We start from the raw sequence: 14,990 nt of genomic DNA, 5'->3' as shown, positions 1-14,990 counted from the left end.
ATAAATTGAAATGAAGAAAATATTCTCTCTGCACCTGCAGATGAGGCTACGACTATCAGCAGGTCATCAACAAACACAGGCTCCAGTTTAGCTAGTGACTCCCACTCATTCAGTGGCAAGGGTGCCAAGTAGGGAGTTTCAGACAGGACAGGAAGTGGGCTCCCAAGCAGAATGCTTAACTGTACAGGGTTAGTGTGGAATGTGAGTTCTGCAGAGAGGTGTTTCTCCCAGCTTGTGCCCCTGGGGCAGAGAATCAGATTTTTGTTTACAAACAGAGACAGAGTGATTAAGATAATTTAATTACCAGCCCTTTCTTTCTTAAGAGTCTGGAAGTCCTTAGATGAACCTGTAAAACAGGAATCCCTGGGGGAGGAGAGAGGTGTTGAAGAGAACACAGGGGACTCAGAAGAAATACAGCTAAACCTTCTAAGCCAAGTTTACATTCAGAAAAGAGGGAGATGTGGGGGGAGGGGAGTGAAAAGAAGGGGCCAAAACCCAGGGGAGGGATAGCAGTAGTATAGAGAAGTTCCCACTCTACCTGTGGTACCCCATCACCGTAGTTCTGAGTGCCTCACATCATAGCCCCACAGTGAGGCAGAGCAGTGCTGTTATCCCCATTGGACAGATGGGGCACTGAGGAGGACACAGACTAAAGGACAGATTTTCAACGGTTTTTAGGCACCTAGTGGGATTTTCAAAAGTGTCTAGAAGGTTAGGATGCTTTGTAAACCCCATTAGATGCCTAACTGCATCTTTGGGTGCCTAAAAACCTTTGAAACTCTGTCCCTAAGGCACTGACCTGAGGTCATATAGGATGTCTGGGGGAAACAGGAGTAGAACCCAGGTCTTTCAGGGATAGCTCCCTATTTACTGGACCACCCTTTCTCTCTGCTGTATGTTGCAAAAAAGGAGGACTGAGATGGGAGCAAAACCAAGGAGGATGGTTATCTGAGACTCCAGCAATTGGTCCCAGGTGATTGGGAAGGATGTCATGGTTGAAGCAGCACAGAGACACGCAGACAGACAGAAAGGAGAGCACTTAAATGCCAATTGATGGCAGGTTCTGCCCCAGGCTGGGTTACACAGCAATGCCTGCTGTGCAATTTTAGATTTTAACTGAAAACCATTTTGTTTTGTCATTTTTTGTTCTGAGTTTGAGAAAACGAAGGAATGAGAAAGTGTCGTATGAGCATCAGATGCGATTATACCTCAACTTCTGAGGGTTTCAGCTGTATTCAGGCCAATTTCAGAACAAACAACAGAAATTGCATACACAGAGTCCATAAAGTCAACAATTATTATCATGATTTGTATTATTCACTGGGCACTATCTGTGTGCTCAGCACTGTTCAGGATATGCCAGAAAATGTAGTCCCTAAGCCAATGCACACAAGATGTGTAACTCTGGATAAGATGGCTCAGATATATAACTATTAAGTGTATAGTTACTGACCATACACACCTCTACTTTGATATAATGCTGTCCTCGGGAGCCAAGAAATCTTACTGCGTTATAGGTGAAACCATGTTATATCAAACTTGGTTTGATCCGCCAGAGTGCGCAGCCCTGCCCCCCCAGAACGCTGCTTTACCGCGTTATAGCCGAATTCGTGTTATAGCAGGTCGTGGTGTATTAACATCACAGTGAACATGTGCTAACATATCTATAAGTAGAGGCGCTGATGGCGATAGAAGTTTTACCTGTTTAAAGACTAGAAGATTTGACCTTTCAACTCTCTTTCAAGAGGAAGTGTTGCCCAGAGCTCCTGCGCCTATTTATTTTCCTTTCCTGCCTTCAGTGGCCCTGATATACCTCAGAACTCTCAATTTTTTCCCTCAACTTTAAAACATGAAATTTTGTTGGTGTTTGGTTTAAAATATTCTCCTTGAGTGAAAACTGCAACTCAATCACTGTACTGTTGTGTTTAAGACCCTTCTGGAAAGTAACTAGCCTTTGAACAGAAGTGAAAACAGTGTTACCAACTCTCGTGATTTTGTCATAAGTCTCATGATTATTGTTTTCCTTAAAGCCTCAACTCCCAGAGTCAAGTGGCTATGTGATGATTTCAGCCTTCATTCTTAAAGAAAAATGAAGTTTCTGGCCCTTGTGGCTGTGAAGAAAGCTTCAAAATGTGACCCCAGCACACCCTAAAGGCTCAAAACGCAGAATGCAAATAAAAAGATCAACTCTACTATTTTTACATAGTCTCATTATTTTGAAGCCAATCTCATGATTTTTGGTGAGCCTGATTCATGATTTTTGAATATTTGGGGTTGGCAATACTATGAAAGAGACTGACTATGAGTCAGTTTCACTTTTATTTAAAGTCAGTTTCTAGTCTATTTGTAGTGAGGTAACAGGCCTAGAGTCCCAGGCAGGTACAGTATAAACTCATGGGGACATTCCCTAGTAGGATGTTTCCAAAAGATAAATGAGCTATTCCAAGCTTGATGAACTGCAAAAAAAGTGATAGAAAAATCTAGGTTACTTTCTACAGCTGTTTCAATTGTTGTATTCAAGAGTTAGTAACAAAGTAAGAATATATATCACATTTTTAAACCTAACCAGTGTCCCTTAAGTGAACTGACTTAAGATGTCAGAACATTCAGCATCAGAACTGGGTGGATCTAATATTTATTTAATTTTCTTTCTTTATATAGGAAAAAGAAATTACCTGACAGAAGCACCCTATCTAAATTATCTGCAAAAAAGAAAAAAAGAAAGAAAAGAAAAAAAAAGAAAAATGCAAGAGAGTTTTCAGGTGCCCAAGTAGCCTCTGAAATCACAGCTAAAGTTGCACCCTTTCTCACACCGAAATCTGAAATGGCGCCCCTGTTCAATGATTTCACCGACTCCCAGAAATGTAGGGCTGCAAGGGACCTCGTGAGGGCATCAGTCCAGTGTTTCTCAGCCAGGGTCTCGGGCCCCACGGTGAGCAGGTTTCAGGGGTACCAAGCAGGACCACTGTTAGACTCTCTGGGGTCCAGCGCAGAATGCCTAAGCCCTGCCATGCAGGACTCAAGTCCGGGCCCTGCCACCCAGGGCTGAAGCGGAAGCCTGAACAACTTAGCTTTGTGGGGCCCCCAGTAGGTTGGGGCCCCAGGCAACTGCCCTGCTGGATACCCCTTAACAGCGGCCCTGGCCTTTATATGCAGAAAACCCTTATTGTGGCACAGGGGGCCCTGGAGTTTTTGCAGCATGGGGGGGTGGGGAGGGCTGGGAAAGAAAAAGGCTGAGAACCCCTGGTCTAGTCCATCTGACTTTCTTTAAAACTTCAGCTGCAAACATGCACTGCTTAATATTGTCACTTTAAATTTAAATTAACAGATTACACTTGGGCCTTAATATAGGTCATTGTAATTTCAAATATTTCAATTTTTAAAAAGAAAACTATATTTAAACCAAAAATCCGGATTTTTATGTATATAAATAATTGAGTTTTCTCCACCCTTGTTCAGCACAACCACAGGTGCTGGTTATGTGCCCTACCAGCCTAGAGTACAGTATCAGGAATGCAAGCACAACAACCAGGCCCTCTGCCTGCGTTGCCAGAGATCCCCTGCCCTCTCCCTCATTTTGCACCTTAGTGCCTAGCTGCCCCTGTCCCCCCTGCTATTGCTCCTGGTACCATCCCCCTGCTCCCTTCCCCTCCCCCTCTTTGCACCCTAGTGCCTGTCCCTCTACTCCCTCCCCCGCTGTTGCCCCCGGTGCCAACCTCCTCCCCTCCCTGCTTTTCCTCCTCGTAGCTCCCGTCGCGTCCCCTCCGTTACACTCACCGGACTCCAAAGTTGCACCTGCCCATGAGGTTGAGCTTGCAGAAGTGGAGGCGCTCGCAGCCCGCACACTCCTTGCGGACGCAGAGCCGCAGCGGGGACACAGCGAGCACCCAGCGGGCGCCCCCCTCCTGGTGCACCAGAAACCTCTCGTGCCCCACATCCTGCAGGATCTGCTCCAGCTGCTGCTCAGAGAGCCCCACGTGCTGGGGGATCTTGCTGCACTCCATCCGCCCCCCGTTAGAGCACAAGACCTTGGTGATGAAGCTGCAGACCGCGGGGTCCGACATGCTCGCTCTCGAGTCCAGGAGGTTACTGACTAGGCGGACCCCCGCTGTTCGCTCGGTTTCGTGGGCGGATCCGGCTCCTCCCCTCCCTCTGGAAAAAAGAATCGAAACTGAAGGCAGAAAAGTATGCGTTTGGGGGATGGGCGGCAGGGCAGTGGTTTGAGGCAGCAAATTAAAAAGTGTTGGCATGGAAAGTATGTAGAAGAGTGAAGGGCGTTTTATACACAGTATTTCCTTTTTTTAATATGGAGATATATCTAGTTTGTAGAACTGGAAGGGACCGTAAAAGGTCATTGTGACTAGTCCCCTGGCTTCACAGCAGGACCAAGTACTGTCCCTAACAGATTTTTCACCCCAGATGGCCCCTTGAAAGGATTGATCATGCAACCTTGGGTTTATCAGGCCACTGCTCAAGGCACTGAGCTACCCCTCCCCCCCTTTTGAAATGCCTTTGCCCTTTTCTGAGACATGCATTTATTCAGTCCCATTTGTAGCCCTGAGGGTAGGGGAGACATTCTCCTCTTATTTACAGAATAAAGTTATCCTGGATCTAAAGCTAAGGGATACAAGGGATACAAGTTGCAAACCAGAAAGATACTGGTATCAGCTTGAACATACAGTGTAGGAGGCACAGCAGAAGGCCATTTAAACAGGGGGAGGAGGGCGTCAGAGTTTTGCCCCTTCCGCCTGACCCTCCTCTTCGCCTCTCTGGCACTGACCACCCCCAGCAGCAGCCTGACTCTCCTGGCCCATGCACCCTTACACCAAATATTAATGAGTGGCATTGCAACCTGGGGCATGGCCAAAAAGTAGCTCCACGCCCTGGGTGGACCCTGGTCTTATGGCCTCTGCAGTGAAGATTAGGATAAACGTGTTTATATGCAGGTATGGGTGTGGTAAAATGAGGCCCTGAAACATAAGCCCTTGTATCAGAGGCCCGGTATGGGACCTAAGGCCTGAACTAAAGTAATGGTCAAGACTTTGCTATCATAAAGCAAAGTTAAGCTGTGAGCCAGAGGCTGGCCCTGCTCACAGAAGCTGGCAAGAAGAAGGCAGATATTGCAGTTACACACATACCTAAAAGATACTAAGCACTAGCAATATAAACATGTGCCAGGATGGTACCAGAACATTCCAGTACAAGCACATTCCACATAGATAACAAGGAACAGCCTGACCCATCCTAAAGACAGGGGCAGGAGCGTAATAGGATACAGTTTTGTTTGAACCAACATGTACAAAGTGAGAGACGGCACCCTGACATGTAGAGGGGTTGCACTTCTAAGAGTCAGGAGTGATATGTAACTTGTTTGTACCTGTCTATAAAAGTGTACCTCTGAAGAGTTGTCTTTGTGTGGCCTAGGGGACAGTGGTAACTCCCGCCACTGTCTGAGCCAGTCCATTGTCAGGGAGCACATATGTACTAGCAGAAGTGTAGACTTCTGATCCGGAGAGATAGAGACTGTGTTTCGTTTGACAATAAACCTGGCCGGGTGCCTTCGTACCTTATCAGAGTCTGTGGTCATTGAGGGTTCTCTCAGGGTCTGCTGGGTCAGCTATCTGCGCAGAGCCGGGGCAGCACACAGAGGGAACACACACACGCAGCTGACTGTTATCAACACTGAACAGAGCAGAGCACCGCACTGGTGATGTCTGATGACAATGAGTGAAAGCCCAGAATAAATGTGAAAATCCCATTAGTCCCGAGATGGTTCTTTTGAGCCAGTATAATATAACCAACAAAAGCTATGGCACACATGGCTTGTAGGTCGCATGTACAAGAGTGAAACAAAAAAAAAAAACCAAAAAACCAAACCACACACTCTGCTTCAAATGCACCACTGAAGTCAATAGTGTTATATTCATCTAATGTATCTCTTTCCATATCCACAATTCCCAACTAGACAATTTATTGTGATGGACTCCTTCAGTGGACACTAATATAGTCAGAAATTTCCCCCAGGTCTTGTGTGTGCACATGCATGTGTGTGTGTGTTTCAAAGCTATAACTTAAATAAGAAGGAAGAAAAGAGTGCTACCATTCTGAAATAATATAATTGTTTATGTAGGACCTACACAACACTGTCTTCTTGCAATTCCTTCTGCTGGCCGTGAAAGCAGCAGTTAATTAATATAAATTATGTGCAGAGCAGAGCTGATATAATAAATGGTGGTGCAAAACCACGCAAGTAAATAAGTTTTGTTAATTTCCAATGGGGTTTGTTCGGGGGGGAAAGAGAGAGTAGTGGGAAGGTAAACACATATTGAGGAGAAAAGTCATTTGTGGCTAGACTGAAAATTTAGAGTAAATCCATAAAGGAAGAAATTTAAATGTTAAACATTTAAACAATGCAGAGTTATAAGATTAAACTAATGAAGTTAACCAGTCATTTAGTATCAAGAAGTTACACACACACACACACAAACAAAATAATACTGAGGGCATGTCTTCACTCCGGCAGTGCTTTAACATGGCTTTGTAGTTGCGGCATGAGCTCTCTCCCAGCCAGGGCCGGCTCCAGGCACCAGCCGAGCAAGCTTGTGCTTGGGGCAGCAGATACTAAGGGGCTGCATTCCCTCCAATCCTAGGGCGGCACGACTGCCCAATTTTTTTGTTTTTGTGTTTTTTTGCTTGCCTCCGGGTCCTGGTCCAGATGCCCTGCACCCAGGGGTTTGTTGTTGTTTTTTTTCGCTTTGCCTCTGGGTCCAGCCGCCCTGCACCCTGTGGTGTTTATTTTGTTTTTTTTTTGGCTTTGCCTCTGGGTCCGGCCTCCCTGTGCCCAGGGTTTTTTTGTTTTGTGTTTTTTTGCTTGGGGCAGCAAAAAAGTCAGAGCTGGCCCTGCTCCCAGCACTATAAAAAACCCACCTCCACGAGGGAAGTAGCTCCTAGTGCTGATGCACTGTCTACACTGCCACTTTATAGTGCTGAAACTTGCAATGCTTAGAAAGTTGCAGCGCTGTAAAGTGGCAGTGTAGACAAGGCCTAAGTCAATTAACCAATTAGCCTGTTTGGCATGTGAAACTGCTCTAATCTTTTTTTCTTTCAAAACCATTACAATGCAAATCACAGTAACTAAACAGGTGTTTGTTTTTTGTTTGTTCATGTTAGAGCTGAAAGTTGAACAGGGACTTCAGCATGCGACTACATTGTTCAGGGTTGGGTTACATTCCAGAAATACATACATCTTCAGGGTGTCTATGCTGAGAAAATTCAGACCCATAATTCACCACTGCTGCAGTTTCAACAAACTCAATAGTACAGTGACAATACTAGTATTTTGCTATGTCTTCATATTACACCTTCTTTTACAGGCTTTTCACCATCATGTCTGTGGCTGCTTGAGCAGCAAGTGCCTGGAGCTCTGCCCATCACCATGGCACACAAAATTGAAGAAATTAAAGACTTCCTGATCACATTCAGGAGGAAGGATGCAAAATCTGTTAATATAAAAAAGAACAAAAACCATGAAATTCAAGATCTGCTGAAGCCAGTACCTATATACTCAGCTCATCACAGACAAGGGACTTGGCTACACTGGCAAGTTAGAGCGCATTAAAGCAGCCCTGGGCACCCTAACTCATGATGCATCCACAATGGCAAGGCACGTAGAGCACCCGGACTCTGCGGCTGGAGCACTCCTGGTAATCCACCTCAATAAGAAGCAAAACGCTTGATGCACCCCAGCTGTAGCGCTGCAGCGCCTCCAGAAGTGTCCCACAATGCCTGTTCTAGACACTCTGGTCATCACTTTGAACTCTAGTGCCCTGCCTTCAGGTGACCAACCATCAGATCCATCCTTTAAATTCTCTGGGAATTTTGAAAATCCCCTTCCTGTTTTGTCAGCCAGGCGTGGAGTGCTCTCAGTGACTCGTTCCAGGTGACCACGCCTCCACGTGCCAGGTGATCCCCAGTATGGAGCAATGGCAAGGTGCTGGACCCCATCAGTGTTTGGGGGAGGAAACTGTCCAGTCCCAGCTGTGCTCCAGTCACAGGAATTACGATACCTTTGGGCAGACAGAGGAGGTGCCCAGTAAGCGGCTTTTATTTTGAAAAGGAAGTTGTTCAGTGCAGGCTCTTGGGGCGAGGAGGGTTAGGGCTGCATGCATGCCTAGATGCTGAATAGGGCATTGATGTTCTCTCTCACATCGCGGTAATCGGCCTCATGATCTCTTCAAAGATCTCATACAGAAGCTGGGCAATCCGCTTGCGCAAGTTCCTTAGCAGAGCTACTGTGCTCCTTGTCCCAGTCAGGCTAACATGTCTGTGCCACTGTGCCATGAGGGGCGGGGGGACCATTGCTGCACACAGGCAAGCTGCAGATGGGCCAGGGCAGAAGCCGCATTGTAGTAGAAGCCCCTCCCTTCCTTCCCAGGTCACCCTCAGCAGCGAGATATCTTCCAGGATGAACTCCTGTGAAAAATGTGGGGACAGTGTTCAGTATAGGGGGCCCCTGCAGCTGTTGGCTCTCTCCAAGACACAGAACCCCAGAGGACAGTAAGGCCATGAAACTTGCCCCTGTGCTTACTCACCTTTCTGGGGGCTCCTGTGAGTTATGTGCACTTGCTTTGGGATGGGCAATTTCTGCTGTTGTGTAGACTGTGCTTGCCCTTAAGTATGAGGGAATCATTGCTCTGTCTGGTGTGAACAATGCTGCCTCTGTTAAGTGTTGCATTTTGGCTTTACAGATGCAACCTTGAGATCTCAGCTGTCCTTGTTATCAACAGCCGAAAGACTCCAAAGAATCAGGAAGTGGCCACATAGAATCAAAAAAGACATGCTGCATGAAGTAATGCAGCAGTCCCTTAATGAACATCAAAAAGTAGTGGAGTGGCGGGAGAGTGAAAGGAGGGTCTGCCAGCAGAATGCAGATGGCCGGCATGAAAGCACGGAGCGGCTGCTAAGCATTGTGGAGCGCCAAGTGGACTCAATACAGGCGCTCGTAGCAATGCAGGCGGAGCACTTCCACACCTGTGCCCCCTTCCCCTGCAGCCCTTATCCTCAAACTCTTTTCTTTGTGCCCCCAAGTCACCTCCAACCCACTTTCCTTAACATCCGGGTTCTTATCAGCACCAGCTGCCTCCAACACCTGTAGCGTCACCACCCAGCCCTGCAAACTATGATCCCTACCCACTGCACTCAACCCCCATTACCATGCATTTTAGCCAGCCAGAAGTGCAGCACTCATTGCACAGCACTCCAGACAGGAAGGCTGCATATGATAACAGGACATACGCAAATCTGTGATTGTACTGTTCCCCACCCCACTCCCTTGCACTTTCTGTTTCCCAAGCGGTTGTGTTTCTTTTCAATAAATGAATTTTCTTTTCAATAAATGGATTTTTTGGCTTTGAAAACATTCTTTATTATTGCATTAAGTAAAAGATACCTTAGCCTAGAAAAACAACAGGCACTGCAAGTCAGTGTAGCAAAAACAGATTCCTACTAATGGAACCACGGCACTTCACTCCCGTGCAGGGCACCAAACATTACTGGTGGCTTTTAGCCTCAAATTGCTCCCTCAAGGCATCCCTAATTCTTGCAGCCCCGTGCTGGGCCCCTCTAATAGCCCTGCTCTCTGGCTGTTCAAATTCTGCCTCCAGGTGTTGAACCTCAAAGGTCCATGCCTGAGTGAATATTTCACCCTTCCCTTCACAAATGTTATGGAGGGTACAGCACGCAGGTAGAACCGTGGGGGTGTTGTCATCAGCCAGGTCCAGCTTCCCGTGCAGACAGCACCAGTGACCCTTTAAGTGGCCAAAAGCACACACCACAGTCATTCTGCACCAACTCAGCCTGTTGTTGAACCACTCCTTGCTGCTGTCAAGGCTCTCTGTGTAGGGTTTCATGAGCCATGGCATTAACGGGTAAGCGGAGTCTCCAAGGATCACAGTGGGCATTTCGACTTCCCCTACGGTGATCTTCTGGTCTGGGAAAAAAGTCCCGGCTTGCAGTTTCCTGAACAGGCCTCTGTTCTGAAAGATGCATGCGTCATGCACCTTTCTGGACCAGCCTGCGTTAATGTCAGTGAAATGCCCACGGTGATCCACAAGCACCTGGAGAACCATAGAGAAATACCCCTTCCAATTAACGTTCTCGGAGGCTAGGTGGGCCAGAATTGGAATATGCTTCCCATCTATTGCCCCGCCGCAGTTAGGGAACCCCATTTGTGCAAAGCCAGCCACAATGTCAAGCATGGATGCGATTAATGGCCGTGCAAACTTGCATCAACGTGATTCCAACGGTCGACTTTCCCACTCCAAACTGGTTAGTGACCGATCGGTAGCTGTCTCAAGTTGCCAGCTTCCAGATTGCAATAGCCACCTGCTTCTCCACCATCAGGGCAGCTCTCAATCTCGTGTCTTTGCATAGTAGGGTGGGGGCGAGCTCATCACACAGTCCCATGAAAGTTGCTTTTCTCATCCGAAAGTTCTGCAGCCACTGCTAGTCATCCCAGACTTGCATGACGATGTGATCCGACCACTCAGTGCTTTTTTTCCCAAGCCCAGAAGCGGTGTTCCACTGCGGTGAGCATGTCCGTGAATGCCACAAGCAATCTCATGTCATATGCATTATGCAAGCTGACATCATTGTCGGACTCCTCACTGTCAGTTTGTAGCTTAAGCAGTAACTCAACTGCCATTCGTGATGTGCTGGTGAGACCCATCAGCATATTCCTCAGCACTTCGAGGTCCATTCCCCCAGACCGAAAGGGAAGACAGAGCACACAGTACAAAAAACATTGAAAGATGGCGCCAAATGTGGATGGAAGCACAGAGATTGCTGGGATGTGAAGCGATTCATCATGCGGCGTGGGGACAAGACCCAGAATGCCCCGCACCTGCCCCCCACCCCCTTCCCACAAGCCGCAGCAGCAGAATGGGAAGAGGTGCTCTGTGGGATAACTGCCCATAATGCACCGCTCCCAATGCCATTGCAAATGCCGTAAATGTGGTCACGCCAGTGCATTTGCAGCTGAGAGTGTGGACACACTGCAGTGCTTTCCATACTGCACTCTCCGAAGGTGGGTTTAACTCACAACGCTCTACATCTGCAAGTGTAGCCATGCAAGGAGAAGGCTGAGAAACTGAAGGAGTCCCAGCCACCTGGTTTGGCTATGAAAGAACTTAAATGAACCAGTCATTCACAGAGCTTTTTTCATGTATTATAATAAAAGAGGGAACTGTTTAAAAAAAAGCAGAAGCTTCAATATAGAGAGAGCACTGGAGATTGTACCCTAGCAATATTGCCAAGCCCAGAGATGACCTGTACCTGCCAATAGTGGAGGGGACAGGGGAGGGGAAGGATACAGCATGAGGACAGCCAGTTTCAGGAGTGTTACTGAGCATACCCCTCCATGCGACACCTCTGGCCAAGCCAACATGTTACACTTGCCCTGCAACACTGGGTGCCTTGCATTGCCTTGCTGAAGGAGTTCCCACCTGGGCTCCTCACAAACAGCCTTCCAGCCACACATTAGTGTTTGTGTGTAACTGCAGCGTGCCAGCCCACACTTGGGTTACACTCAGGCTCTTACCAGCATTTGTTATACTCCAGTGTGACCCCAACACCCCCCAGTCTTAGATTTTCCCCCAGAAATGTATGTCCTGTACTGCCCAGCTTTTTCTTGACAATACAAATTATGTAAAGTCCATTATTTCTTATAATAGAAATAAAATGCACACAAATTGCCACCCTAAATAGTGTTTCCCACATACTTCAATTCAAACACACTGGATTAGATAAAACAATAAAGCAAAATTATTAACTGCAAAGAGATAGATTTTAAGTGAGTACAAGTAATGAGGCTTAAAAGTCAGAAATTGTTACATGAAACGCAACTGGTGCCTAACTCAAATTGTGTTAAATTCAAAGTAAAGTTTTCTCACCACATGCCTTCAGTGGTCTTACCGACCAGACTCCTTAGGTCAGGACCCTCTCTCTCCCCATACCCATCACGTGGACGGCACCTAAAGCAACAAAGGAAGTGGTCTGAGCTAAGAAGCTTGGTTATAATTTTATCAAGACTACCACTAACTGGAGCTGAATTATCTGTACTCTCGAAGGGACTGGTCTTCTGCACCACAACAGAACCTTATACCATAATAACACATGGAGAACTGGAAGAATACTTCCACAACTCTGCCAAGAATTTTTTCACAACAATGATGACATCACCCACAATTACCATGTTCCCACTGACAGTCATGAGAAAAAAGAATCATCTGACTGGAAATCCCACTGTGGACAAAACCACACTCTTGATCATAACACTAATTGCTTCAGAAAAAAAATTGACTGAAATCCTTAACAAACATCCCATCTACCACAGTCTCCACACTGCTGAGAGGACAGCTATACAGAAATTCAACCATGGGATGGTGATCAAACCAGCAGAAAAAGTGGAGGGGCCATCAAAGTCCCCAACTGTGATGACTACATTAGCTAGGCCAACCAACAACTCTCCAACGCCACCAACTATATGTAAGCAGAGTCAGGATGAGCTCTACCCTGACATCTGGTGGTGAATTATGGAAAGTGTGGAAAGGAATTTCAGGTATTTGCATTTGCACACCCTCCCTGCCTAGCATAGCCCACGGCAGCCTGGGATGGTTACTTTGACAGCTGTGGGATCCCCAATATCTTTGTTATTGGGGCAGAGGGAATAAAGTGTTGTCACCCTGATTATGTGAATGAGGAACTATGAAACTGCTTTATGACAGAGAGTTTCACCATCAATTAAGTAGCACTTGCTAGACAAGGGACGTGGGAGCCAAAACCTAGTGAATGGAGAGAGGCTGGGGGCAGGTATGTGTACCTGGTAGTATGGGCCCCTTTTGAGGGCCTGGCATACCAATTGCACCTCTTCCTCTTCCCTCCCTCCACTGTTGAATAGCAGAGCTAATTTTGATTCTATTAGGAATCTAGCTAGAGGCTGCTGGGCTGAATTCACTTTGGACCAGTGGTGCACCAGCACCAGCACTGGGACTCCCCTACTACAAGCTGAAATCACTAAGAGCTGAGATCACTAAGTGCTGTGTTAACTAGTGGGGGGAGCTTGAAGATATATTGCTAAGGGCTGGCAGAGCAGTTTGCAGGATGGTTGGAGTGGCCTAGCACAGCAGAGTGGAGCTGAGCTGTTTGTGAGGACAGCTGGAGTAGTTCATGGGACGGCTGGTGAGTGGAGCATCTGGTGGAGCGGAGCAGTGTGTGGGACGGTTGGAGCGGCCCATGGAACAGCGAGTGGAGCAGAGCAGTTTGCGTGGATGCCTGGAGGAGTGGAGCGGAGCTGTTCATGGTGAAGGTTGCAGCAAATCTTCACGGAGAGGCGGGGCAGTTGGCTCGGCCCACGTAAGGTGCCCCTTTACACCCTGTGTGGCCCCCCCCCCATTTCCAACCAGGCTGGGAGGGGTAAAACTCTGCAGATGAACTTTTGAACTCTGGGGTGATTTGGACTTAAGACCCTGAGGGTCTCTATCTACGCTACATTGATGACATCTTCATCATCTGGACCCATGGGAAGGAGTCTCTGGAAAAATTCCACCACAATTTCAACAGCTTCCACCCCACCATCTACCTCAGCCTGGATCAATCTACATGGGAAGTCTTCCTAGACACCATGGTGCAAATAAGTGATGGTCACATTACCACCATCCTATACCGAAAACCTGTCGACCGCTATGCCTACCTTCATGCCTCCAGCTTCCATCCTGGGCACATCACACGATCCATTGTCTACAGCCAAGCACTGAGGTACAACCGCATCTGCTCTAACTCCTCAGACAGAGACCAACACCTACAAAATCTCCACCAAGCATTCTCAAAACTACAATACCGGCACGAGGAAAGAAAGAAACAGATCAACAGAGCCAGACGTGTACCCAGAAGCCTCCTACTGCAAGACAAACCCAAGAAAGAAACCAACAGGACTCCACTGGCCATCACATACAGTCCCCAGCTAAAACCTCTCCAACGCATCATCAGGGAACTACAACCCATCCTGGACAATGATCCCGCACTTTCACAGGCCTTGGGTGGCAGGCCAGTCCTCGCCCACAGACAACCTGCCAACCTGAAACATATTCTCACCAGTAACTGCACACTGCACCATAGTAACTCTAGCTCAGGAACCAATCCATGCAACAAACCTTGATGCCAACTCTGCCCACATATCTACACCAGCGACACCATCACAGGACCTAACCAGATCAGCCACACCATCACCGGTTCATTCACCTGCACGTCCACCAATGTAATATACGCCATCATATGCCAGTAATGCCCCTCTGCTATGTACATCGGCCAAACTGGACAGTCGCTTCAGAAAAGGATAAACAGACACAAATCTGATATTAGGAATGGCAATATACAAAAACCTGTAGGAGAACACTTGAACTTCCCTGGCCACACTATAGCAGACCTTAAGGTGGCCATCCTGCAGCAAAAAAACTTCAGGACCAGACTTCAAAGAGAAACTGCTGAGCTTCAGTTCATCTGCAAATTTGACACCATCAGCTCAGGATTAAACAAAGACTGTGAATGGCTTGCCAATTACAAAACCAGTTTCTCCTCCTTTGGTTTTCACACCTCAACTGCTAGAACAGGGCCTCATCCTCCCTGATTGAGCTACCTCATTATCTCTAGCTTGCCTGCATATATATACCTGCCCCTGGAAATTTCCACTACATGCATCTGACGAAGTGGGTATTCACCCACGAAAGCTCATGCTCCAAAAGGTCTGTTAGTCTATAAGGTGCCACAGGATTCTTTGCTGCTTTTTGAGGGGAAAAGGACATTGCCAAATGTACTCGGAGGTGGGGTTTTTTGCTCATGGTTTGTGTTATAATCCTGTTTGTGGTGTTTCTCCAACGTAATGCTGCATTGTTTCCCTCCTTTATTAAAAGGATTTTGCTACACTTGGATTCCGTGCT

General features: G+C 47.2%; 1 protein-coding gene and 1 pseudogene across 3 annotated transcripts in view; one reads left to right on the top strand and one right to left on the bottom strand.

The window, feature by feature from the left end:
• LOC115637793 (zinc finger CCCH-type antiviral protein 1-like) overlaps window positions 1-4,150 on the bottom strand; it is a 45,493-nt gene extending 41,343 nt beyond the window's left edge. For all 3 annotated transcript variants that reach the window (XM_030539398.1, XM_030539408.1, XM_030539418.1), the window contains exon 1: window positions 3,778-4,150. In XM_030539398.1, the coding sequence (XP_030395258.1) occupies window positions 3,778-4,064 (287 nt within the window). In that variant the 5' untranslated portion in view covers window positions 4,065-4,150. The remainder of the gene's footprint in view (window positions 1-3,777) is intronic.
• Window positions 4,098-11,194, top strand: LOC115637930 (annotated as a pseudogene).
• The last annotated feature ends 3,796 nt before the right edge of the window (window positions 11,195-14,990 follow it).

Source organism: Gopherus evgoodei, chromosome 1 (assembly GCF_007399415.2).
Source record: "Gopherus evgoodei ecotype Sinaloan lineage chromosome 1, rGopEvg1_v1.p, whole genome shotgun sequence".
Classification (NCBI taxonomy): domain Eukaryota; kingdom Metazoa; phylum Chordata; order Testudines; family Testudinidae; genus Gopherus; species Gopherus evgoodei.
Note: the sequence above shows the minus strand (reverse complement) of the source record. Positions and strands in the feature narration are given on the sequence as shown.